The sequence below is a fragment of the Pseudopipra pipra genome, chromosome 7 (genome assembly GCF_036250125.1).
Source record: "Pseudopipra pipra isolate bDixPip1 chromosome 7, bDixPip1.hap1, whole genome shotgun sequence".
Lineage (NCBI taxonomy): Eukaryota > Metazoa > Chordata > Aves > Passeriformes > Pipridae > Pseudopipra > Pseudopipra pipra.
Genome location: NC_087555.1, coordinates 7,088,519 through 7,115,448, shown reverse-complemented (window position 1 = coordinate 7,115,448; position 26,930 = coordinate 7,088,519). Strand labels below are relative to the sequence as shown.

At 46.2% G+C, this 26,930-nt stretch overlaps 1 protein-coding gene across 1 annotated transcript in view; it reads left to right on the top strand.

Moving 5' to 3' along the window:
* The window catches only part of ABCA12 (ATP binding cassette subfamily A member 12), an 83,149-nt gene extending 56,939 nt beyond the window's left edge, over positions 1 to 26,210 (top strand). The window contains exons 34-54 of the mRNA XM_064660359.1: positions 742 to 880; positions 2,209 to 2,461; positions 3,648 to 3,734; positions 4,878 to 4,971; positions 6,477 to 6,604; positions 7,478 to 7,565; positions 8,509 to 8,614; positions 12,083 to 12,137; positions 12,840 to 13,017; positions 14,809 to 14,924; positions 15,665 to 15,824; positions 17,102 to 17,370; positions 17,990 to 18,197; positions 20,171 to 20,280; positions 20,843 to 20,987; positions 21,115 to 21,249; positions 22,550 to 22,653; positions 22,909 to 23,001; positions 23,456 to 23,561; positions 24,140 to 24,277; positions 25,446 to 26,210. Of these exons, the coding sequence (XP_064516429.1) occupies positions 742 to 880; positions 2,209 to 2,461; positions 3,648 to 3,734; positions 4,878 to 4,971; positions 6,477 to 6,604; positions 7,478 to 7,565; positions 8,509 to 8,614; positions 12,083 to 12,137; positions 12,840 to 13,017; positions 14,809 to 14,924; positions 15,665 to 15,824; positions 17,102 to 17,370; positions 17,990 to 18,197; positions 20,171 to 20,280; positions 20,843 to 20,987; positions 21,115 to 21,249; positions 22,550 to 22,653; positions 22,909 to 23,001; positions 23,456 to 23,561; positions 24,140 to 24,277; positions 25,446 to 25,565 (2,832 nt within the window). The 3' untranslated portion in view covers positions 25,566 to 26,210. The remainder of the gene's footprint in view (positions 1 to 741; positions 881 to 2,208; positions 2,462 to 3,647; positions 3,735 to 4,877; positions 4,972 to 6,476; positions 6,605 to 7,477; positions 7,566 to 8,508; positions 8,615 to 12,082; positions 12,138 to 12,839; positions 13,018 to 14,808; positions 14,925 to 15,664; positions 15,825 to 17,101; positions 17,371 to 17,989; positions 18,198 to 20,170; positions 20,281 to 20,842; positions 20,988 to 21,114; positions 21,250 to 22,549; positions 22,654 to 22,908; positions 23,002 to 23,455; positions 23,562 to 24,139; positions 24,278 to 25,445) is intronic.
* The last annotated feature ends 720 nt before the right edge of the window (positions 26,211 to 26,930 follow it).

The window sequence follows — 26,930 nt, the reverse complement described above, 5'->3', positions numbered from 1 at the left end:
CTGAAATTGCTGTGTTGTACAAGTGAGTCACCTGGTGCATCTTAGCACAGGCACCTTTCTTCCCATGGGAAGTCTTTGGTCAAATAAACACATTTAATTGCATCAGAAACAAAAAGTAAATTACGAGCAGCGATGACCCTTGCCTTGCAGAAAGGAAGAAGGGAGATTGTTGCCTTTCTACTCAGAAATGGTTTCTTGCTTTTAAGGTGTTTTCCCAAGGTAGCAAGAATAAGTTATACATCATGTACCATGTGCAGTTTGGATGCCATGGCTGCACAGTCCCAGGCAGGAGGCAGTGGGGCTGTCAGAGGCTAGAGGGGAAAATATTCCAGGGAAACAGCTCTCCCTGTTTCTTCCCTGGTGCCATGCAGAGAACTCTGTGCTGCTCACTGTGTGGGTGTGGAGGGAGTAGGGTTGTGTAGGGCCTGAGATGAAGTGTAGCCTTGTTCACACCTACTCACTGGCCACAGAGCAGGTGGTTCTAGGACAAGGTGAGTCCAGGGGGCAGCTGTAAAGGTTTGAGTTTCCACTGCTGCAGCAGAAGAGAGACAGGAGGTGACAGGGAGCTGGACAACAACAATTTTACACTGATAAAAACAGAGCACAAATGGAATAGAAAGAGGATTGTAATGCACAATCGCTGCACCAACTACAGCTATGAAACAGAAGAGTGGATTCTGGTTATTGTTTTGGTAAATGGAGTCATTTGGACAAATTTTCCTTCATATTTTCTTGCTCTAGGTGTTTCTCAATCTGACAAAAGAGCTGGTAAAGGACCAGCAAGAAGATGCTGCACTGCCCCACCAGCTGCCTGGAGCCAGTGGTCAAAGTGGCAGTGATGGAATGTCTGTGAGCACAGACACCTTCACAGACAGAGATGGTACTCAATTACCTCCGGGTTTTATTCCAGATCTATCACAGATGCAAACAGTGACAGATGGACTGATTTGAGCTCCCTGTCTTCTTTCTTTGTTGAAAACTACATTTCATCCAGCCAGGAATCAGAAAACCAATAAATCACTGGAAATACAGCACTCATCAGTTCTTTAGATCCCCTGGTTTGGAGCAGTCTGAATCACAGGATAAATTACAGAGGGGTTTTGTTTGCATCTGCCTTCCTTTAAATTGATCCAGGTTTTAAGCTAATCAAATACAGCATGTGGGTGAAAGAGTAAATGTGTACCTCTGAAAGTAATTGCTGTAATAGATGTAGCGGATTATTTCTCCATAAGTAGCAGAATTGGAAAGAAACTTTGTGGAAACCCCTTAGTCTGCTGGAAAAGCAGCACAGCTCTGAGCTGGCTCCTCCTTGCTACTTTTTGCTGTGTCCCAGATGTTGCTGTATAGTAAAGGAGCCCAAAGGACCAGACAGTGCAATAAATTAGCATTCAGAAGAGGATCAAGCTACACCACTGTCCCTGAGGGCTTGAGAGCTGCTAAAGGTGGCACAACCCCAAAATGGCCAAATACCTGGTTGAAATGCTTTCTTTCTACTTAACACCATTTTTAGTTAGGGAGGCATCCAAAGGTCAACTCAGAGGTATTTTTGTACTCAGTTCTCAAAGCTGACCTGCAGTGTAAATGTTACTGTAAACAGTCACTCACATGTGTAGAGAAGTGTTTTGTGTCACCCTTAAACAGAAGACTGAAAAAGATTTGCTTCATGTTGTATTATATAGGTTAATATTTCTTGAAGAGGAATAGGTTGCACAGGATTTGGCTCTGCTTTCAGTATACCACAAAATCTGTCCATGCACAAGGTCAAGTGGTTTGTGCTCATTTTCTTATTTCAGGATTAATTCTGTTATAGATTTGTCTGAGGACTTGTTTTTTAAATGATGAAAAATTTCAGTTTGTAAATCCAAGAATAATATGCTTCCCCTGTAAGTTGTAGCTGGGTAGGAAGGATGTAGATAACTTCGAGCATCTGGAAGCCTGTGTTTCTCTTGCAAGGTCCCAAACTGAAAATCAGTACATGTACACATTTGAAATGAAATAAAAAGACTGGTGTTACATGAGCTTAAGACTCAAGCCAGAATCTGAGTCCTGTCCCAAGCCTGACCCTGTGCATGTTCCAGCTTAGTAGTTTTGATTTTTCATCTTTAAAGGTGTGCAGGAAGAGAAATGTACTCCCAGAGTACTATAACCATCAGTTCCCTGCACTGCACAAATACTGATCCATGACAAAACGCCTTCCTTTGTACCCAGACCAGCTCCTGATCAGATCCAAAAGCCTGCAGGGTTTGCCACTGCTGCTGAAGAAGACTTCAGCTTTGTTCATCAAGAGATTCCACCACACCCGGCGGGATGTCAGAGGCTTCATCGCTCAGGTCATCCTCCCAGTCCTCTTTGTGATGGCTGCCATGGGACTTGGGACACTGAGAACCAAGGAGACCGAATATCCCGAGCTCCTGCTGTCCCCCTCTCTGTATGGCACATCTGACCAGGCAGACTTCTTTGGGTGAGTGGTGGTCTTGGTGACTCCTAAACACATTGGGTTATAACGAGCCAGATTTGCCTTCAGAATTATTTCTAAGCACAGCCAGTGGAGAAGTGTTAGTGTAGTTATGTTATGCAGTTATGTAGAAATCCTGTCCTACGGGATCTCTGGGGCAGGTGGCTTGGTTCAGACCAGCAATTAAAAAGCTCCAGGAGAACAACCTCTTAGTTGGAATTAGCTATGAAATGTGTGAAGAATATTCTTGGTGTTTCCATTGGAGTCCTCTGGCCCTTTGACAGCCATAGGGATTGTCTTAATATATACACACACTTGCCCCAATGAGAAATGGAGGTCCCTGCATCAGTTGTTGCTAACATTACAACTCTGGGATTAAAATTCTATCCATCCTGTGAGCTGTCTGCATCACCCTCCTCTCTGTCAGTACAGAACGTGCTTTCCTGCATAGGCCCAGCTAGTCCAAGCCACACAGGCAATTTGAAGAGCATGTGCTTCTCCAGAGTGATTAAGATGTCTCCATTGAATTACTTCATTGTGCTTAAAAATCCTATTACCAAAATGATTATAATTTGTATCATCCTGTTTTCATGTTTTGAACTTCTTTCTTTCTGCAGTGGTTCTCAGCTCTAAGTCAGAAATATAAAATTTAGCTCTAAAGCAAGTGTGCCTGCTCTAGATGTCCTTTCCCAGGACTGCTCATGCCTTTCTACTTCAATCCTGATAGATGAGGGAATGAGCCAGAGCTGCATGTCCGAGTCCTCTGTTCCTAATGTTCCCAGCTCCTCCGGATGGATCATTGCTAGAGAGCTGGGGCAGAACCAAGGAGCTTCTTGAATGACCAAAGCCAAATGGGTGTCACAGAGGAGAGAGCTGATTGAGACAAGGCTGGAAGTAGTGCCTGCAAATAGCAGTAGTTGCATTTTCCCTGGAAATAGAATCTTGATTGTCCAAAAGTTCATCAGTATTCTTGCTTGGATCCAGAGGCACTGGAGTAGCTCCAGGTGTTGGGCAGTCCTTTTAACCAGTGTGACCGTCCTCATGTACTGCGTGTACTTCAGTGATGTTTCCACAAATATTTATTGAACACCTTAAATAAATCCTGTTTCATTCAAGCAATTTTCCTCTGCTTAGTAATAGTGGAAGTTCTTTGAACCTTTTCCTGTTTTCTTTTTTCTTTGTAAAATCTTAGGAATTTTAATGAAACCACGAGTGCTTTAGTTGCTTCGATGCTCGCTTTCCCTGGAACGGATAACACGTGCATGAACGAAAGCAATTCGTAAGTAGTTGTTGGGTTTTTTCCCACTCAAACTCCAAATCTGCAAGGTAATTGGCATGACTTTATTAGCCATTAGACCTTAATAACCATCTTTGATCATCTTCAGAATTTTCATGCATTGGTGCCACCTGCAGAGAAAAGGCTCTGCCTGTCTCCAGCTTGGCTTGCAGACTCTTTCAGCTCCTAAGGAGGGGCTCACTGGCCATTTGCTTGTGCTCTCACAGGCTGGGGCTGGTGGGATGTGAGTGAGCTGTGAGCAGGGAGCTATGTAGACCTGATTGGTGTAAAGCAGGCCTCAGCCCTGCTGAGAGCTTGGAGTGAAGGCTTGAGTCTGCCTTTAAGAACTGTAGATGTTCTTAAAGGCAGGAAACTACACTGTGCTTTAAGGAGTTCCACATGGCCCCGGGACCCTGACACTGGTGTTCTTTGCTTGCCTCAAGTATTCACCACCACAAGTGGACTCCTTTATTGCTATGAATAATGAGGAAGCAGCTTTGGTGCTTTGGTACAGGATGCCAGGATGAATCAAGCAATGCTCATCTCTGGGAAGTGGTCCTAGCTGTCCCAATAATACCAGTTATATTGTGAGCCCACACAGCAAGTTCTCAGCAGAGCTTTGGTTACCTCTATCTAAAAGCTGTGCCATGAAGGCTGGTTCGTTTTGGGCTCTGCAGATAAATTCTCAAGGAACTGGTAGTAAGATCCTGGGCAGACATGCATGCTCGTATGTGCCACGTATCTGCTGGCAAATATTTATCCTGGGAATTTACAGTGACAGCCTGGGCAATAGAGGTCTGCCCAGCTATTCAGGACAACAGCCCTTATTTCTGGGCTCTTTTGAGATGCTTTTGGCCTTTGTCTGCCAACTCCTTGCACTGTCTACTGTAGGAAAAGTGGTGTCTGGATTCTTTCTGAGCAACTGAGTGAATCCAGGCGCAGGGAGCAGTGAGGGCTCTCTGCCGAGAGGCACAGGAGCAGCAGGAGGAGGGTTATTCCCTGAAGTGCCCAGAGCTGACAAGAAGGTCTGCTTTTCTGCTGAAGCTGCTCAACTGGCAGCCTTGCTGTCATTAAACATGACAGCAATTAGCTTCGTTTGCACACCTGAGCATGGAGAGCCTCAGAGGAAAATGTGTTCGTTTTCAGGCAGTGTTTGACAGAGGACATGCTTGGCCAGTGGATTACCAGTGGAGACCAGGGAACTAAGTATTCTGCCTGCAACTGCACAAATGGCATCCAGGTAATTTGGATAAACCCAAAAGTGAGGGGGCTTGGGGGGATTTTTGGGGGGCCTTGTATGTTGGGAGTGGTTTTATGGGCAGGCATGACGCTAAGGCTGACTCAGCGTTCAGAATCCTCCTGTCTCTCTTTGGCCTTTTTGATTTTGTACACTGGATAACCACTGTCTGCACCAGCTTGGGGCCAGGAAAGGAAACAGCATCCTCATAAGATTCACACTCTAATGTACCTGGCCCACTCCCCATGGTGGAAAAAGGTTTAATGGTGTTTTTGAATGTCATTTGATTGTCCCATTTAGCAGAGGTGAGTGTGTATTCAAGAGGAAAATTTCATCTTATACAAGCACTGTCATTATATAAAAGCACAGCTATTATTGCTGCTTGTTCTTCAGAATTTAACTTTATGCAAAGTCTTGATCTGCTCCTTGTTATAAAAAATTATGATTAATAATATTAATTATTTGCATTATGAGGCTACATACAGAGTCAGATAAGGGCACTGCTGGGCTTAGTGGGGAAGAGGCAGATTCTGCCCCAAGGGTGTTACAGTTTTACAGTTCAGTTTGGGGTTGAGCTCTCCTCCCTCCAGTGCTGTTCACCTGTCTTCAGCTTTTTTCTAGTAGAAAATCAGACTTGTGGCACAGTGTGAAGCTATTTGTAAGATAAAGGATGTACTTAGTTGAACATTCTTAGTCATTCTTTAAAATGCAGCTATTTTCTGCAGTTTTCTGGACGTACACTTAATTTCACATCATTAAAAGTATTGGCATAATTTCTCCAGTAAGTCAGGATAATGTTCAAAGCTGATTCTCACCTCCAATGGGCACAGGCAGGTGTTCCTCAGCATGGGGGAAACTGTTCTATGTATTCTGATGAACACATGCACAATGGGGGAGTGCAGGGCTTTTGTTATGGATGAGCTGAAGGAAGCAGCCAGCGTGCTGTCTGGTACGACACTTCAACCTCATGAAACAGTCCATGTGACTTTGACCCTCACCATATTAAATTATATATTCAGATCTAATTCAAGGTTTCTCTGAAGCCCAGGAAAACATTCCCAGTGACTGACATTAAAGCAGAAATGTACAGTGTAGCTGCTGGGAAATGGAAGATGAGAGTTTGAGGCCACCACAGTTTTCTGCTCTGTGAGTTGTTTTGCCCTCTGCAGTTGTCTGTGCAGTCACTCTGCTAAGTAGGATCAGCTTTAATTCAGCCAAAATCTTCATGCATAGCATGAAGTACATTTCAAGGTCTCACTGATGTCAGTAGAACTGAAGTGTAGATTTAAGCCAAGGTTGTTTTTAAGCACTTCCCTAAACATGCTGGGGACAGTATGCAGGGATGTGTGCTGTGTGTCTGTGCACACTGCTTTCTGAAGGATCAGCTTCTGTAGGAATCAATCTCAGGACTAGAATGTTGCCATTGCCTGCTCTCAATCCTGTCCTGATATGGTAATTTTTAGTTAAAACGCAAACACTAACATTTTTCTTCATTTGTCTCTGCTCAGACATGTCCACAGATGAACTACACTCCCCCTCACAGAAGGACCTTCTCCACACGGACACTTTACAACCTTACAGGGCACAATGTGGAGACCTATATCCTGGCAACCACCAAAGACTTCCTGCAGAAACGGTACGGCACAAACCTCCAGTCCCTCTCTGAACTGCACTGGGAGCAGCCTCTTACACCTGTCATGTCCCTGTGCTTGGAGAGGTGACAGTGCAGTGGGTGTTAGAAGGGCCTCTCTGGGAATCTGGTGAAGGGAGGAAAAGTGTCCTGCAATCAAGGAATTAAAGGCAAGTGCTCTGCTTGATCATAGCAGAGATAGCCCAGGGATAACGTGTCAGTCACTGGATATGTTGGGGCTGGATGTGCAGACAAGGCTTTGTCTGACTCAGAAATCTTTAAAAAGACGAAAATCTGACTCAGCCTGTCACGAAGTAAACCCTGGGGAGAGACTTTCCTCCAAGTCTGAGTCTCTGAAGAGCCTCGGTGTGTGCCTCACTTGAACAGGCACAGCTGTGCCAGTGAAAGCAGAGGCTGAATGTTGCCTTGTGCCACGGGGCTGTTGGAGCTGTTAGTGTGTCTGGACTCTGCCACACAGCTGCACAGCAGGGCTTGGGGCAAAAGTAGCCTGTCACTAAGGTTGTCAAGGAGTGTGTTCATCTGCCACTGATAAACTGAGCTGTACACCTCCTGGGTAAGAAGCAGTCATCTTACTCCAGTGTGGCAGGCACGCAGGTTAGGAGTCCACACGGCTTCAGAATCTTTCTCAAAGGGAGGCTTTCAGCACAGTTTTGTGACTGTGTTGCCAAGTTTGTTTCTCTTTTCCTCCCCCAAAAAGGGCTCCTGCAGCACTGGTGGCTTGGCCCCACACTGGGATAAGTTCTTTCAAGTCAAGCTGGAATTCCCTGGGGTGGCAGTGGCGTGTTGGCATGTACCAGCCAAGGGTATTAGAGTGTTTAGATAAGGGTAGCAATGCATTTCCCTCTGGTTTTCACCCAGGTATGGTGGCTGGAGCTTTGGGCTGCCTTTGACATCAGATCTCCAGTTTGATATCAAGCCAGTGCCCCCCAACAGAACACTGACCAAGGTAACTAATCTCCATCTCTCTTCCTGGCATGGGAAGCGTGGGATCCAGGGGAAGCGATGTTGAATTCATGGATATTGCAGAAAAGAAAGAGAAACCTCCTGAAATCTGCAGCTTGGCATGACAGAGATGACTTGCAGTTCATTTCCTTTTCTTTCCCCATTCTTCTTTATTGGTCTGACTTCTTGCTAGCAGGAGGCAATTTTTCTGCTGTCATAATTTTATTACACAGAGGTGAAAAGATCAATTAGTAGCACCTTTATCTCATGAGGGGATGTATGTACTGTAGCGAGGGCTGGCTGGTGCATTCTGATATGCCCATTCCTCTGGTTCTGCTCAATGAAAATGTTGTAAAGCACCAAGGCTGAAATCTGAGGTAGCAGGGAAATGCAAGAGAGCTGACAATATCCTGTGCCCTCACTGCAAAACCCAGCTGCCAGGAGAGTGTCCCTGCAGAAGCAGAGCTGTTTGCAGAGAGGGCTCCAACAAAAGGGTTTATCATAGGTGAGAAAAGTTGTCTTGGGAAGGGAAGGGCTGTTGCTGAATGAGAAGGTGACAATTGGCTATTTTTTGCCCTAAAGCAGTTTTTTCCCCTAGTTTTTGAGGGGTGTTAGACACTGGGCTGCTCAGCTGCCTTGGGGAAATCCCCATGCTGATGTTCATCAAGTCTCAGCAACTTATTACAGAGAGGGAACCAAATTTCTGTCACATCTCCAGCTGGTGCTGCTTCTCTCCCAGAAGGCAGGTGAAGCTGATGGGCCTCCTTGTGCTGAAAGAGTTCTGCTTTTATTTTATTCCTTGACGTGGTTTAGTCATTGCTCTTTAACCTGCAGAGCTTATGACTTTAGGTAGCAACCATGGAATCATTCACGTGTGCAAGCAGAACAAACCAAATGTTATCAGGAACATCTCTCCCAAATGGTTTCAATTTCTCGATTGTGTGCAGGTGTGGTACAATCCTGAAGGTTATCACAGCCTCCCAGCCTATCTCAACAGCTTGAACAACTTCATTCTTCGAGCTAACTTGCCAAAAAATGAGACATCCAAATATGGTAAGTGTTCCTTTACAGGAGCAGATAAATTCTCCCCTTTGAGGGGGATATCCTGGTTCTGTTGAAATCAATGACAACATTTACCTTGACTTCAATGAGGCCATTTCTTTATTCACAGTTCTGCAATTCCTTTAAAAACAGAATTGAAAAGCATGAATAGATCACATAGTTCATTTGTCTTAGTCAGAGACTCAGGGGAGCTGGACAGGGAGGACCCCAGCTCCCACATAAAACACTTCATCCAAGAAATGCCAGTGGTCGCTCTTTGATTTATTGCTTCCCCTCATGGCACTGGAATAGCTGTCCTTGATACGTGCCCATTAGTTATGCATAGAAAAGCTACTTCAGGTCATCTCCGGGGGTGGTTTAGATTAGGAAATTTTAATATGTCACTCTTCTGCTGGGAGCAGCTCAGGGGGTGTGGGTATGTGTGTGCTTGTGTCTGAATGAGAGCGGGGAGACTGAGATTAAGTGAGAAATATAATTTTCGGCTGTATTTTTCCTCTGACACATGACATACACAGACCCAAGGAGCATTAGTAGCCCATTTGGGGTTATCTCTTCTCATAGCTTGGTAATGTACTGCAGCAACCCAAATTCCTGCTGATAAAGCAGGGCACCCTGTCTTTCCCTTTCCAGCATGGGCAGAAGCCTGTCTGTGTGTGCATGCCTGCCTCCAGATATGAAGGGGCTGCAGTGACAAGAGAGAGACTTATGCTGATGCCAATTTGAGAAATCTTCTGCAGGAATTTTTGGACTCTGCTCTGCTAAGAGAAGCATTTGTGTGCAGAAATGCCTTCCTGATTGGCTTTCTTGGACAAATGGTGCCCTTCCAGCTGTGTCCTGGTCAAGCCCAGCCCCCCTCACCTCAGTGTCCTGCCATCCCAGGGGGCACACAGATAGGTGACAGTGTTTCCTGGCTCACAGGACTGTTCCTCACTGATGTGTCTGGATTGAGCTAGAATGGAACAGGCACGGGTCTGAAGCTTTGAGTGTCACACCATGAATTAAAGAAACAGCAGATGCTGACTGCAAGTCAAACCAGCATGTCCTGCTTCCCACCTCACACACCAATGCACTGAGGGTCCCCTCACAAGTCCTCTCACCATCCCAAAACACCCCTCTCAGTTTGCAGTGAGCCCCCCCGGTCAGATATCCCAGAGCTGCAGCCCCTGCCTGGCTGTGAAGAGAGGAGACCCAAGCCAGGCTCTCCCAGTGGTGGGATCATCCCAGAGCAGCTGAATTATTAAGCAGAGAAGCTTCTTGCTCTGTCTCAGTATTCCCAACACAGGCTGTAGCAAGAGCAAAGGCAGGAAGCTCGTGTGAACAGCCAGGAAGTTTGCACAGGGAAAGTTTTATACCAGCAAAGTAACGATTTTCAGTGGGAAAGAATAGCAACAGTTTTTATTCCATCTGTCCTGCTCCTTATGTGTTTTTGGAAAGAAATGCTTAGTAGTAAATGACCAGACAGATAATTCTCTGCTTCCCACTAATCATCCAGGCCATAGAATGGGAGAAATAAAGTGAATGGATGAGGATGGCTCCCCTGAGGTAGAGTAAATCCAGTTTGAAATACAATTGAACAGACGTTCTGCGGGGTACGGTCCTGGCAGCTCAATCTATTTGTTGTTGTGACAAATAAATGATGGTTTAAGAACCATTGAAATGGCCAGATAAAAGTGTGTTGTCACTTCAGCAACTGGAAAGAGGTGCCAGTCTTGCTTTGGAGGTTTGACTTAGATTGTGTATATTTTTTAAAAAAATGTATGAAAAGCTTTTTACCCTGTCACTAAGCAAGTCATAATAGCTTTTGACTTATGTATATTGTGCTTTCTCTTCTCTCAATCCCAACCAACAAAAAAGAGAAAGCATTGAAATGGAAATTTTGACTTCTAGCCTAAGCTTCAGTAAAGGAAAATGGCTTTATAGTGGAGTATTAACAGATTAGACAGACAGTATCTTTCTTTCTCTCTCTCCCTTTTGGAGAAGGGAAACGTTTCCTGTCTGTGAGTCTTTATCAGCAGTCCAAGATTTTAATTCCATCTCTGTCCCTGATGACAAGACTGAGGTTTGTTTTTTGGAGTTTTTTTTCCTCCAAAATTAATTTCTTATGAAATCCTCCTTTCAAATTCATTTGCTTAGTATGGCATTTGGTCAGCTAAACCCACGGGCTCCTCCTTCCTTGATCCCCATGTCAGAGTGCTCATTCCTAGGGAAAATAACCCAGAATAATTCTTCGTCACCTAATTCCTCGTCTGGCACCTGGCTGTAAGGAGCTTAAACTCCAGAGGTGGGATGTTCTAGAAAATCTGTCTAGCAGCTCTGCCTGAGAACCAGAGCATTTACTGAAGTGCCTAAATATGAATTGAGAACTTCATTTTTAGGCACACAAACATCTAAACCCTTTCTCAGGTGCAGGAGTCTTAGAGACTGGGCTGTCTCTTGGTGGGACCACGGCAGAGACCTGCACTGGAGGATGGAACTGGCCCACCAGAGCCCTCCCGTGTTCTTCTTTTTGGTTTTGTAGGCACAAGTTGCCTCCAAACACAGTAAAATCACTGTGATGAACAATGTTAGTATATTTTGGGCTCAGTGTTCTCCTTGGTAAAGAAGTACTTACACCAAATCTGAAGATACCTGCACACCAGCAGAGAATTTCTCTCTTGCAGTTTGTGCCTGATACAAACCCATTTTAAAGGATTTAAAAAAAAAACAAAACAAAACAAAAAACAAAAAACAAACAAACAAAAAAACCAACAAAAAAACCCCACAAAAACAAACAAACAAACAAACAAAAATCCCAGGGACTTACCAATGCAGTAACTAGATTTTACTAGTTCCTTTGAACAAAGTGCTCTTTTTTTTGTTTTTCTTAAGAAAAGAATAGTTCAGAATTAACTCACTGCCGCACTGGGGATAAAAGTGTCTGTACCTTACTTGGGTTTATGCTCACATCTCCACAGTTCCCATATTGAGGAAGACATATGTCACAGGAAGGTAATAGTTGTGAAGAAAGGCAGTAGGGAAAGATTTGTTTCTGATGATAAAAGAACAAATGGAATGAGGAGAGATCATCAAACAGCAGCTTTAAAATAAAACATATCCATCAGTTTTGAATGTGTCAGTGTTGAAAATCTAACCTGAAACAAGCATGTGCCTAATTTTAGGTGTGGGAGTGCTGAAGGGAATGATGCTGTCACCCAGACAGATGCACAAACAAGGCCTAGGGTTTGAATTTCAGATCTGTGCAGCAAAGGGAAGTCATAGGAAAAATGCGAGTGCTCAAGATTCTGCCCAAGATCACATTGAGATGACAGAGCAGCACCTTTGATCTGCTTTTCTTCTCTACTCACAGTTTTCTGTATTACTGTCAATATTACTGTCAATATCAGGAGCTGATGAAGAAAACTTTAAATTGGACACATTTTCAATTTCTTTTCTTATTGTGGTTTTCTTTTTTCTTGGTAGGTATTTTCTTATCAGCTCACCCATATCCTGGAGGACAGAGTCAAGAGCAAGTAATGTAAGAGAATCCATTTGGCTGATGCCTGAATTCTTCAGCTTCAAAAGGAGCAAATCAGCTTCCTGGAAACCATAAACCAACCTAAATTACTGAATATCTTTCTCTAAATGATGAAACTGTTCTCTCTTGTTCCCTCTATTCATGAATAGTGTCTTGCTTGCCACTAGAGCTGATTCCCATGAGGGTTTCTTTGCAGGATCCCATATAGATCTGGAGGCCACAGTTACAGCATCCCAGATGTGCTTTGGCACAATAATAATAATAATAATAATGCTGCCATCATTTTCCTTTTGGCTCTTCCACTACATGCTGTGGTACACCATTGTGACTCTGCCGTGAGTCCTTTTTCTAGGCCTCATTAACATCAGCAAAGAGAGGAAAGAAAGGAAGGAATTTGAGGGTGGTGAGGCTTTGGCACAGGTTGCCCAGAGAAGCTGTGGCTGCCCCATCCCTAGAAGTGTCCAAGGCCAGGTTGGACAGGGCTTGGAGCAACCTGGTCTAGTGGAAGGTGTCCCTGCCCATGGCAGGGGGGTGGAATGGGATGTCTTTGAGATCCTTTCCAACCCAAACTGTTCCGTGATTGTAAAGGATGCTGGCCCAGAGACAGGACCTTGTTGCTTCTGAGCTCTGAACAACCCTCTTCAGAGAGGGAAATGTGCCACTCTGACTCACCACATACATCCTTCTCCACTTTCTCCCCAGGCTCAACAGTTTACTCGACATCATAGTGTCCATGTCTGTTCTGGTTGGCTACTCTATCACGACAGCCAGCTTTGTGCTCTACATGGTCAAAGAGCATCAAACCAAAGCCAAACAACTGCAGCATATTTCAGGCATTGGGATGACAACCTACTGGGTGACTAACTTCGTTTATGATCTGGTAAATAATTCACATTCCTAAATGCACCAAGAGTAGCACTGCACAGGGGGGGGTGCTGGGGGGAAGTTCTTTATTTAAAGTTCCTTGCCTAGACTTATTATTATTTCTACCCAGAGTGTTACGTAGTGATTGTTCTCCAGGGCTCTGAAGACTATTAAGTGTGAACCACAACACTGGGTTCTGCCAAGCGAAGGCATTCCTTCTCTCTGGAGCGTGTGCAAAGCACTGCACATTTGTCAGAGAGCAGCATGGAACAGGCTGGAGCTTGGTTCCCATTTGACATGGAAGCAGCCAGCTGCTCTTCTGCCAGTTGCAGGGCTGGATCTGCTGTCACACAGGCCCCACACATCTGGGGTGAGGCTTTGGGGCTCAAGGCTACAGCTGTGTTTGGGAACTCTGGGTGTATAGGGTGGGGCATTAGCACACATCCTACAGCTAACACAACTCTCTTGGGCAAAAATCCATTTCTGAGTTGAATGATCTCTTTAAGATTATGTATTATAAAGGTTTTTAATCCAAATGCAGGTATATGCCTTCCAGGACCTGGGCAAGTTCCTTTTCATGGTGCTGTGTAGATTTGCCAGTTTGTTCCTTGTTGAGCTGCCCAGAACTGTGCTGCATTCCAGGGTGTGGGCATGCCCTTGTTCTCCCTGAAGTTCAATTTCCTCCTGGTACAGTGGGTTAATAGCCCTGCTGGAAAGCACTGCTGAGCTAAAAGGGTGAATATGCACAGTGTCTGGAGACTGAATGTCTTATAAGTTGCTCCCTGTGTGTGGGGTCAGACCCTCCCTCAGAGAACAGCCAGCGCAGGCAAGCTCAGCTCATGAGCCTTGGCATTGCCAGCTGTGCTGTAATGGGGATCAACTCCATGTATCCAGCAAATTTCTACTGAGGCAGTTCTGCTAGTGCCTAAAATCCCAGTGATATCATCACTTCCTGAAAATAGGGAATCTTCAAGGGCATTTGGGTGTCCAGCCCCCTTTGGTGCAGGGAGGGCTAAGGGCTGAAATCCCATGGGGAATGGGAGCCTTGACTCTTTCTGCAGAGCACAGCCAAAGCTTCTGGGTGTTCTGGTAACACCAACACACACCAACCAGGCAGTGACCAAAGCATCACAACTGCCAGCCTGGAGGGGCTGGGGTGGGAGTCAGCAGCACAAGGAGGGGCTGAAAAAGGGTCCGAAGGCAGCATGGCTGCACCTGCCTTGGCAGCACAGCAGGGAGGATGGAGCAGGCCTGTGCCTGCCTCCCTGATCCAGGCACTCGCTCCAGCACTGCATATTTGTATATCAGCCTGTGGAAAAATCCCTGGAGTCCCTGCACAATCAGTATTCAGCGGGCTGAAACTAATCCAGCACTCTCGGCAACTTGATATTTCTCAGTGAATCCCTGCCAGTAAATTCTGCTAAATCCCAAAGCTGGGGAAGAGAGGAACCTCTCAAGGCAGATGTTTGGAAGCTCTCTGGCTTGGCTCAACATTATAAAGACTAGATTTACAGGGCACAATGAAGTGGTCTGACTGCAAGGCTAACAGAAAACCCAAAGGGGTATTTTTTATTCACAACCTTTCTTTAAGGTATTTTCTGCCTGTGGTCCTCAGTGTTGAGGCTTTGCAGGAATTCACTTGCAAGCCTGGGGAGGACTGAGACCCACCTGTGTTTGGTTTCCCTTAGGATGCCCAAGCTGCACTTGTGGGACCAAATTCAGTCCTGGCTTTGTTCCTTCTGCATTGTTCTAGGGAAATGTTTAAGAACTGTTTTCCCAGTAACATCTTTTTAATATCATTTTGCAGGTACTTTTTATGCTCCCTATTGGACTCTCAGTAGGAGTTATTTCAGCCTTCCAGATCCCAGCTTTCTGCAACAACAGTAACTTACTGGCAGTATTTCTTCTGCTGTTACTGTTTGGGTAAGTGTGGAGTTCAGTTATTTAAGTATCCCTGCGCAGAATGAGGAACTGGATATTGCAGGCTGCTGCAGCTTGAAATCCAAGGGGGGAATATGTGGGCTTTTTCCTTTGACACACACTTTACAAACAGTGACAAGTTACTCCTTGCAGGAGCAGGGAGGTGAACCATTGCTGCCTGCTTTATTCAAAGCAAACCCTATGTGAGGATATGGAAATATTCAAGGTCCCAGTGACAGCCCAAGCTGTAAGCAAATGCTTACTGAACTATGGCAAAGTTCAAGAGATAGAGACATTTCAATATCAGAGAGCAAAATAAACAGCAGCACAATTCAGGAAGACTTAGTCAAACTGTCTCCCTGCCTCTGAATCCTCCCGGCCCAGTCTGTTTGTTTTCAGGTGGGGTTCCATGTTCGAAGTATGTATTGTAAACTTTTTCTCCAAATTCTAACAGACACAAAGTCAGTTTTCCTTCTTTAAGCTCTGTAATGTGGAAATCTAGTCACGTGCCAAAACAGAACTGTTATGTTTTGTTCCATCCCTGGAAGAGTTCAAGGCCAAATTGTATGGGGCTTGGAGCAACCTGGGCTAGTGGAAGGTGTCCCTGACCCTGAGAGGGGGGTGGGACTGGATGGTCCCTTCCAACCCAAACCTTCTATGATTGTCTGATGTCTTCAGTTGTTTGCTTTCAAAGTAGCTTTTTGAGTTACTGTGGTGTTCTCTGCACTGTTGGTAATTTCTAGGTATGCATCATTTTCATGGATGTACCTGCTGGCTGGGTTCTTCAAGGAAACAGGGATGGCCTTCATCGTGTATGTCTGTGTCAACTTGTTCTTCGGCATCAATACCATCATCACGCACTCGGTTGTATTTCTACTCTCCCAGGAAAAGGCCACGGACCAGGTAGAAGCCCTACTGATACTAAACCCCTGGTGAAACAGCAGGAGGCTTCTTGTGGGTTTGGTGGCTTTGATTGGGTCCTTTGCAGCTGGACATTAATCACGGGACTTGGGGTTCCCTACAGACAGGACACAAGTCACGTACGGATCCTGCTTGTCTGTAAATCTGCACCCCCAGCAGGGAAGAAAATGGTGATGACAGAGGGGAGAACACAAAAGGAGAGACAGAAAACTGGGGGCCCTTTTTCTAGCTATCCTGGTGATGGAAAATGAAGGGCAGGAGCTGGGTGGAGATGTTTGATGGACACTTCAAAGCATTGCTGAGTTCTTGCAGCACAAACTGTGGGGAGTAACAACTAAATGTCACTGCCCTGGGCCTGATGTGCTGCATTAAGCCCAGCATCAGCTCTCTGTCATCTAGATCTGTAATGCAGTCATCTTCTCCCTGCAAGAATGAAAAATGACTTAGAGATGGTGATGACTCCCTAAAGTAAAGCCTTCTCTTAAACTGAGATATCCCTGGGATAAAATGTACACCTTACACTTAGGTTCCTTTTTTATGGAGGGCAATTACTTTGTACAACAATAGCTGGGTTGGATTTTTCTCTCTAGCTGAATGGAGCTTATTCAGCAACCCCCTGGACTTTAGGGACATGCAGTTATGATCATCTTTCATCCCTCTGTGCCCCAATGGCAGGGAGTCAGTCTCTTTCCAAGCTAATTTACTGCCTCTCCACTTTGCTGTGTGCACTAATCCTTTCTTCTGCTAGAGATGTACCAAACCTTTACTGTGAGACTGTGCACTGGGCTGCTTTGCCATGAATTAGCTGGAAAAGCCCTTCTAGATCTAGTAAAGACAAATCTGTTTTATGGAGATGTTTGTCCAAGGAAAACAGATAGGACAGTGCTCCAAGGGATCAGACAGTGCTGCAGGGGAGCTGTGCCATACAGTTTTGGGGGGCACAGTGCAGCTCAGTGGCAGGGTTCAGCTCTGTCCCATGGGTGGGTTCCGGGTGGCTGGAGCAGCAGTGAGGGACCACACTGGGAACTGGCTGCTGTTTACTATGGGTGATCACAACCTCAGAGCTGCCTGTTGACTTTTATGACCTTGTGCCTGTGAAACGAGCTGTCTCCAGAGCTCTTTGCTCTCAATTTATCTCTGCTCTGAGACACAAGCAAATCCCAGTGTAATTGTTACACTTCAGTCCCACAGTAAAACCTATGAATTTATTCCATGAATAAAAGCAGTGACTGACTGTGCTGCTCTTTGTTTTTTACCAGGGCTTGCGTGATCTTGCTGAAAATTTAAGGCATGCGTTCCTTCTGTTCCCACAATTTTGCTTTGGCTATGGCTTGATTGAACTGTCGCAGGATCAGGCACTGCTGGGCTTCTTAAAAGCCTATGGAGTGGATTACCCTGACAAAACCTTTGAGCTGGACAAGACCACATCCAAGCTGTTTGCCATGTTTATCCAGGGCACTGTGTTTTTTGCCATTCGCCTTACAGTTCACGACAGGATGATTCAGAGAGTCTGGAGCAACATACTGGAGTAAGTAACATCTGGAGCCTCGCAATGAAAACAGACCAAGCCAGAGCTCAGTGGTTTCATTCTGGGCTCTCACACCATCACTGTCAATTATGAAGCCTATAAATTTCCAAGACACTTTGCAAACATGGAGTAAGTTTCCTCTGGCAGCAGTCCCAGTAAGTGGAATATTAACTAACAGAGGTGCAGGTTACCAGAGTCCCTTGGCATCCTGTGCTGGCTGGGACTGCAGGGCTCTGGGGTTGGTGGGTGGATGTTCAGTAGTTCGGTGAGTGGTTGGTAAGAGCAGCCAGTCCATTGACAACCTCTCTTTGAATCTCCCCCTCTCCTCAAAGAGGAGTGAGAACATTCTTGTCACCTGCAATAGCAGTGTGTCCACAAGGCAGGACTTTCTCCAGCTCAGAATATTTGCTGAAAAAGAGGAAAAAAATTAGGCAGAAAGAGAACACTGGGCTTTTTAATTCCCTAAATGGAGCAAATATCAGGAAAGAACAGAACCTGTCTGTCTGAGTATTTCGTGCACGCCCTGGACCTCACAGGAGGGCTGCTTAGGATCTCTCCCAAGCACAGAGGCCTCTGCTGTCTGCTTGCTGAGGGAAAGGTCCCTTTGCCCTCCCCGTAGGTTCCTGTTTGACAGAGTGCACGGCAAAGCATCACTCCTGCCCCCTGCGGAGGAGGACGGGGACGTCCAGGCGGAGAGAAGCCGGGTGGAGGCTGGCAAGGCTGACTTCGACGTGGTGCAGCTCCAGAACCTCACAAAGATCTACCACCTTCCTCACAAACGCATCGTGGCTGTGAAAAACATCAGCCTCGGGATTCCTGCTGGAGAGGTGAGCAAGGGGAAAAGGCTGTGGGCACTTTCCAGTGTCACTGTTGTCTTCTCTCCCAGCCCTTGCTGCTGTCCCAGCACAGCTGTAATGGTTTGTCCTGCTCTGACCTGTTCCTTCCTTTGCCTTATTCTTGGGGTTACAGTAGGGATGAAAGGCTCCTTGTGGATTTGGGACACCAAGTGACAGTTTGAAGGCCCTAGAAAGAGAGGAAGTGGATGGGAATTGATGGAGCAAAATGTCTGCACACTGTGTTTGCACAGCACCCGGCACAGCACACCTTGTGGGGTCACTGGGGGTCACCAGGTGGTAAATGAAGACAGCAGAATGTGTCCAGCTGAAATTATTCACCTGAACTGCGTGGGAGATTGTGAGTCAGACCATCGTGTTTTCCCATCGGGGAAGACAAATCACTTCAGCTGAACACACATTTTCATGAATCAGGACTTAAAACTAAAGAAAAAATGGTTCTTTGATCATGTCAGTGCAGTTACTTTCCTGACAAGTGAAAAGATAGGAGCGCAGAGAGCACCTCTGACATCCAGAGGAAAGAGGAGACCAGATTCTACCTCATGCTGTGCAGCTGACCTGACAAGGGGAAGCTTGGCATTAACCCTTGGTACCTGATCTATTTTAATTGCCTGGATCCCACCGAGATAAAAGGATGTAGGGCACTGGGCAAGACAGCAGCCTCACATGGAGACTGAGGCTCTGGTCTTTCTGGCAGAGGACTTTTTCTAAGCCCCAACTGGCACCGAGGTCTGTAATGGCCCGTCCCGCCTGGCGGGTTTGGGGGGAAGGCAGTTGGATTTACTCTGTGGTGCAGCAGAGGAACAACAAAGTTATCAGGAGGTTCAATAACAAACTTTTACTACAAACTTTAGGACATAAAGGTAGAATAAGGTACTTGGCAAATTTTAAAACAACATCCAGACAAAGTAAGGCACTTCACAAACGTTAACTTAGCAAACTTTTTAACTCATCCATGGTCCAGTGTTTTGGGGCAGCCAATGTGGTGCTGTCACCATTTCGGTGTGGGCCAAAGGCTCACTGAGGCTAAAAGGGGTGGGTGCCAGAGCAGTGCCTGTCCCACCTCTGCACAGCTCACCCTGTTCCCCTCTCACTTCCCACCTGGTTGTTTGGAGCCAGTCAGCCATTCCTCCACTCTCCTACAAGTTCTCTGACTTCTGGCACAATTCACCCTGCTGCTGGTGGGATTTAGGGTGCCATTCCCCACCTGTCAGCAGAAGCCCTGGCCCTGCCCACAGACCATGCACAGATACTGTCTCTGCATAAACCTCGAGGTGGGGAAGAGCCTTGGGTAGATGCTGTGCATCTGCAGTGGGCCCAGCACATAAGAACTTTCACATCAGATGGTTTGTACTAATGATATCAAAATAATAGTAATTATCAGCACAATGGTGATGGCTTATGCAACACATAACTGCATTTACCCAACCTTAGTAATAAAACATGAATTTTACCATGAGATACTGGAACTGCACTACAGGGAGCCAGTTCTTAATCTTATTAATGCAGTGCATTACTGAGATTATTTGACAAAAATCTTGTGTCACATTAAGGTTTTACCAGTGACAGCCCAAACCTCACTCGCCTCATTCCCGTGAGCAGCTCTGTTCCTGTCAAGGGGAGGCTTTGCACAAATGAGTTAATCAGGATTTGCTCCTGCAGAAATGCACCTTGCAGGAAAAGGAATGAGTCTATTAGAGACACATCCCTGCTTCTTCACCATATTAAACAAACGGTCCTAATATAAGGCTCGGAATATTGCACCATAAACAACCTCCATTATAACATTGGTACGCCCTGAGTTCCTCTGCCTCTCCCGCAATCCATCTTGCTCAGGGGGCTGGAGAAAGAGGAGACAAGGTGCACTGAGCACTCCTCTCGGAGCAGGATTTCTGCATTGGAAATACAGCACACTTACATTTCTGCTTCTCTTTCCCACAACCCAGTGCTTTGGCTTGCTTGGTGTGAACGGAGCTGGAAAGACAACGATCTTCAAGATGCTGACGGGTGATATCGGAGCATCCAGCGGCAGGTTGCGGGTCCAGGATCATTCTGGGTATGGAAGATGTGATTTCTGGGGAAGGCACGCGAGCAAATCAACCTGAGCAGCTTTTAAGGCTGGGTGGTAAAGGAAAGGAAATGTGAAAGTCTGAAACAAAAGAAAACATTCAAAACAGAGCAAAAATAAATAAGGCAAGGAATTCATCCTTTGAAGGTGGTATGGTTGCTTCTTAGGGAGTTGCATTTTGCTGCCGTGCCTCTGCTGTTCTCAGAGGTGTTTCTTCCACTTCATTCCGTTGCAAATGGGATCAGGCTCAGATCCTCGGAGTGTGCTCCCACTTCTGATCTGGAGGCCAGTAGGACTCACCTCAAAGTGCACTTTAGCAGGCGTAGGTAAGGTGGCAGCTGTGCCACCTGAGGTGCTGCACTAATTGGAGAGCTACGTACTAGAACTGAGGGCCTGAAAGCTGGAGGTCTGCAGATTCATAGCATTTTCCTTCAAGGGTTGGGAAGGGGGGGTAGGAAGCTGGAGAAAGGGGTTTTCTCACTCCTGTTTGATTCTGGAGTGCATTGGCAGTTCAGTCCACGTACAGTGACTTGCCAACTTCCTTACACAGGTCCTTGAATGACATTAGTGAGGCACACTGGTCACTCTTTGGCTACTGTCCTCAAGAAGATGCCTTGGATGACTTGCTGACGGTGGAGGAGCACATGTATTACTATGCCAGGCTGCATGGCATCCCAGAGAGGGACATCAAGGGAGTGAGTAACACTGGGGCTTGACTTGCAGCATTTGTCATTATTGAGAGCCTTTACATTAGTCTTTCAGTAGAAGTGTGTGTGGTAATTCATCTGGACATGTTATGGAAGCAGTACTCTTGCTCCATAGGTTGTACTCCAGCTTCTCCACCGGCTGAATCTGATGGCCTACAAGGACAGAGTCACCTCCATGTGCAGTTATGGCACCAACAGAAAGTTGTCAACTGCTCTGGCTCTCATTGGGAATCCATCGATCCTGCTGCTGGTGAGGAATGGGGGCCTTGCTGGGGGCAGGAGGAGCACGTCTTTGGGCTGGCAGGGGCACTGTGACAGTGTAGCAAAGCCCCCTGAGGCACAGCTTAGGGGATACTCCCAACATGCCCATGCTTAGCCTGACAACAGAGGCATCACAGGAAACTTTAGGTGCCAGCAAACACTCAGATATTCCTTGAGGGCATAAGAGTGTGGTGACTCTGCTAGTTTCTCTGATAGCATCTTTCAGAGGTCAGAAATAGGTCTTATATTTGCCAATTAGGCTCTTTTTTCCTATTGACTAACCTGCAGAGTCTTCCAACAAAAGTGACATTCAAACCTGTAGGAGAGCAAAGGAGCAATTTCCCTCAGCATTAGAACATAAAACTTTTTTTCTAGGTTTGGCTTCCCCTTTTGTCTTTGAGCTTCCCAGTTCTTCCATGAGCTATGCCCTTGCTAAAACATACCTTTTTGTGCAGTTGTCCCTCTTGTTGTGTATTGAATGTGTGCAGAGCTCTGTGAGCAGGATTCCTGACATTAAGTCTGATACCTGGTGGACATAAATCTCCCTCGGCTCAACTTGTATTGAGCCCAGCACTGCTGCCTTTGCTTCTGATGACACACTGGTGCTCTTACTGCTTTTGTGAGATAAAAGATTTGAATAAAAATAGGTAGTGGGGAAATTCCCTCTGTACTGCCTGCTGCCTGAACCCAAGCTGATTCATTTCTGCCTCTTGTAAGCTGTTGTCCTCAACAATAGCAGCTTGTCAATCAGGAGCTGGCTGACAATTTCATCAGCAGTGTCTAAGACAGGAGATGGTATATCCTCTGTCATCTCTCACTTGCTGTCTCTCTAAGTGGAGAAATGCAACATGTGCTTCACCAGCGCAGGATAAAGAGGCACGTGCCTGTTGTTAGCTCCTTGCCTGGGGTGGTGGCTGTGGGCTTTGGGCGTTTCAAGCACTGTGGTGTAAAAAGCACAGAGGGGTTGGTCTAAGGTGGAGCTGTCACAGCCCATCAGTTCCTTGCATCCAGCAGAGGCTGCAAGTTTCTCCAGTTGTTAGGAGAGCTGTGCAGCTCCACAGGGCAGCAAGGAGGGGAAGCTCAGCCAAGCTGACCTGCTCCTGCTTGAGGGGGGCGTGGGGTATCTCAGTCAAATCCATAATGCAATCGAGGATAATCCTTGTCCCAACGCTGTACCAGTGCATCCTTGTAGCAAATATAACACTGAGGATGAACCTGGAAACAGCACAAGTGTTGGGGAGGTCAGATTTTGAGTGCAAATTTACATTCAGTCCTGTCTTTCCCAATAGGATGAACCGAGCTCTGGAATGGATCCAAATGCTAAACGCCACCTTTGGAAAATCATCAGTGAGGAAGTGCAGAACAAGTGTTCGGTGATACTCACATCCCACAGGTAGGGCTGGGGTGGCTCTGCCCCCATTTTGGGGTTGGCAGGAGGTATGGAGAGGCCCATCCCTCGCAATCCCTGTTGGTCCTTGCACAATTCCAGAGCTGTGACAGGTTTGGGGGTTTGTTGTGGCTGAATGTGGGTGCCCACAGAGACTCACAATCCTTTAGGGAAGAACAGTCATGTTCTCTGATTACTAAAACAACCATTTTTTTTATACCTTCTCAATGACTTACTGGAGTTTCTGGGTTGGTTTTCCAGCATGGAAGAGTGTGAAGCCCTCTGTACCAGGCTGGCTATCATGGTGAATGGGAGTTTCCAGTGCATTGGCTCTTTGCAGCACATCAAGAGCAGGTCAGTAAAATGGACCTATTTCACTTTTGCTGAACCATGTATGGAGTTACTGACCTACAGCTTTGAGGGCTCAGAACATGAGACCTATGTTAACAGGGCATCAAAATAATGACATTTTCTGGTTTATGTTTCTTACTGCACCATTGAAATTCTTTGTTAACTAATGCACTTTCTTTTCTCACAACCTTTCTTCCCAGAAATATGTCCCCCAAAGTAATCAGTTCACTGCTGCAAATGTGAAATGCATATGAGGGTTGAACTTTTATTTTATTAGTTCTAACAATAGCTTGGCTTCTTATTAAGTTTCACTCCAGGTTAACAACCCTGACCCCATTCAAGTTGTACTCTGCCTGGATTAGATTTCCCCAAAGAGGCCATGCAAGAGCTCTCAGAGGATTTTCTTTATCTGTTTCTCTTTTCTACACTGTTAATTGTGATTTACTTTTTCCTCTAGATTTGGAAGAGGATTCACTGTGAAGATGCACTTAAACAGCAACACCGTTTGCACTGAGATGCTGACAGAGTTCATGAAGTCACACTTTCCAAACACGTGCCTGAAGGTAACCAGGACAAATGCTTTCTGGAGAGGCCTTCAAAATCCCTTCAAATTAACTAAGAGGATCTTGGAAGATGGACACCTTGTAACATATGGTGCACATGGACACTGCTGTCAGCTACATGGTCCAAGGGCTGGAGCACTCCACTTCCTTGGTGGCTTAAATAACATCAGCCAAACAGCTGCAGTGATCCTGTAAGGCAGCTGCCCCAGGGATGGTCCCACAGAAGCCTGGCCTGTGTGGAGACCCACTTTAGGTTCAGTGGCTAATGAGATGGTCAGGTGCTTCCAGTAACTGAGTAACTGTAGAACCAGATTAACTCAGTCACGAATCCCATCCCTTGTCCCTAACAAAATGGCTCACTTGGAGCTGGAAAAAGCTATGGCCGCCCTGGAGCTTCCAGCTTTGGGGCTTAGTTATCCTCTCCCAGTCACAGAACCCACAGAAACTCCCAATGGGGAAACACTGGTCAATACCAGAAGATACCCCCTGCCCCTTCATTCTCCCATGGTCCATCAGATCTGTTGGCTCTTTGAAGGGAGCAACCTCTTCATGTTAGCCCATCATTCCTGTTCCCACAGGATCGGCATTTCAACATGGTGGAGTATCACGTTCCAGTCTCTGCAGGAGGCGTAGCAAATATATTTGATCTCCTGGAAGGCAGCAAAGCAGCCTTCAATATCAGGCACTTCTCTGTGAGCCAGACAACGTTAGAGGAGGTAAGGAATTAAAATGTGTGACCATCCATTTAAAACTGCCAACAGGGGAGCAGACTGATGGTTACACATAATGGACTGCTGCACACAATAGACTACATTTTGAAAGGGATTTCCATCTATATTCCTCCTGGGGGTACTTTATCAGTACTACTGCCTCCAGGTACCTGTGCTGGCGCGAGGAAAATGCACACGGAAAGCTGCCCGTAGCATAAAGGATCTGTTCTTCTCTCTATCACTGCTGATTTCAGCAGCCTCGTGGGTTTGGATGAAGGGCAGGATTATGAATCACTCCTGAGTCCAGGGCTAGGCTTGCCACCAGTCCTGGAAATTTGCTTAGTTTCACTCTTTGGTTTGTAAGTTAATTTAGCATTACTCCAGACTTAACTTCGCGGTTAAGTCCTTTCCATTTTCCCTTGGAAGAACATTCCTGCTGGCACCAAAGTCTTGTAGGAAGCACATCAGCTGTAGGGATGCCACAAGGACTATCCTGTTGAGCATCAGCACCTGAAATACTAGGTTTATCTCAGAGAGAGAAGCATCCCTGTAGTCCTACAGACTGTGGCACAGTGATCTGGGGCAGGTTCCCCAGTGTTGGTGTAATAGAGGGCAGTGGCTGCGAGAGAAACGGGCGGACAAAATGCAGGAAGCCCCAAGTTTTGTGGGATGGCAGCTTGGATTTGTGAATATGCAAATGTGATTGCAGGTGTTCTAGTAAGAATACTTCGTGTATGCATTCGATACTGTTCAAAGGAAGACTGTAGAAGTGATTGTAATCTCTGCACTCTGCAGTTGCGTGTGCACAGATGTCCATTACACACAGACAGATGGGTTTATAAAGCAATGATGGGACTGTGTTACTGTGTGATCGAAAGGAGCCTCCACACGGGTATTACCTCGCTGGCACTGCTGGAACCTGAGCTGCAGGACAATTAGGCTTCATGCAGGAATGTCTGCCTTTGCATCCCGGGTGTCGATTCAGCAGTACAGGGATGTGCATCCATTTATTTACATTAGCCCATGGAAGACCAACATTTGCAATTCTCAAATCCAGCGTGAAGCACGCTCTCCAGGCTCACAGTCAAATGAACAGCCAATCCTTTTTCATATTCATTCATATTATAAATTATTTATGCTGTCACGGACTGAGTGTTTTCCTTTGAAATTCTAGGTTTTCATCAACTTTGCTAAAGATCAAGAGGATCCTGACGGCGCAGACACGGGTCCTGATGTGACAGTGGACAGCTCTGACACATGTAGCCAAGCGAGCACCATAAGCTCCATCTATTGAGGGGACCCAACCACACAGGATCATAGAACCTGGGAAAAGACCTGGCAGCCCCTCAGGGTTCTTCCAACCCTGTTTTCTGTGATTCTGGGATGGTGGGGATGAAACAGTCCCATTTTCTTAAAGTACTTTCTTTTTTTTATGCACTTAATTTGTAACTAGGAACATGGTAGGCATTTGAGTCTGGCACTTGGTTACAAATCAGATTGGTCTTTCCACAGGTTCTTTTCCCCCCAGTTCTTGTTTTGTGATCACTGTAATGCCTGTGAGGACTTAGATGACATCACCCGCTGCTCGTGGCTGTTTGCTTACAGCAGAAGTGGCTGTGATGGAGCAGAGGAGCTGTTGGCAGTGCAGGGTGTTTGACCAAAGAGCAGCCCCAGGCTGCAGAGGAAAGCCCACACTCCACTCCTTGCTCAGCAACAGACTTCCAGGGTGACCATACCAAAGTCCCTCAGGTTTGACAGGTTCCCTGCTGGTGAGAAGGGGCTCGTGGCCTTGCCCTGCCTGCCGGGGGAGCTGTGAGGACACAGGTGTTGTGTACTGAGAGCTGCAAATGCCATTGGTGGGGGCCATCTTTGGTAATGACATAGAGCTTATCTGTATGTGTGGGTTACGTCAGCACAAATACAGTTATTTTAAAAGTTAGTGCTTCCAGTGGTTTTGGTTTGTTCCCGTAGTTTATTCCAGCTCTGTGTAACTCCTCAAGTAACTCCTCTGGTGCCAGGCAGTTCCTAGCTCTTGGTACCCAGTGGAAGATCATTCCCCCACAAGCCCTTTTCTCCTTTGGGCTGGTGTTCAGGGGTGCTCTGCCACAGCTGAGGAATGGCACAGGGCAGGTGTGTTGGAATCCTCTGACATGAAGGAGTTTGCTTTCCAAGACTGTGTTTCCCTGAGCACACTAAAGGCAGTGAGCACTTCCCTTGCTCAGAAAACCTCCATCTCCCAGCAGCTCTGCCTCTCTGTGTCCTCTCCAGTGACCTTCCTCCTCAACCCCACGTGGTGGCTGCCCCTATGACTCCAGAGCTGTGTTTTCCCACATAATAAGGCATCATTAGCTTCTGCTTCAAAGGCTCTGCCTGCTGGCTTTCAATGAGTCCTCTGCCTCCCTATGAGCAGCAGCCCCCAGCAGCTGAGTTCAGCACACCAGCACACACATCCTGCTTCCTCCCCCTCAGAATCATTAATAGAGTAGTTGAATATGATTCTTTATTATATGTATCAGCATAAGGCCTCAAAGACTCGGGTTTGGGTCAGGGCATTGGTGTACATGGTGCTATTCAGGCACATAATGAACTTAAACTCTGAGCTCAATAAACTTGCTGTTGCTCATGAAAGAGATTGCAGATAAACCCTTACCTTGTGAGT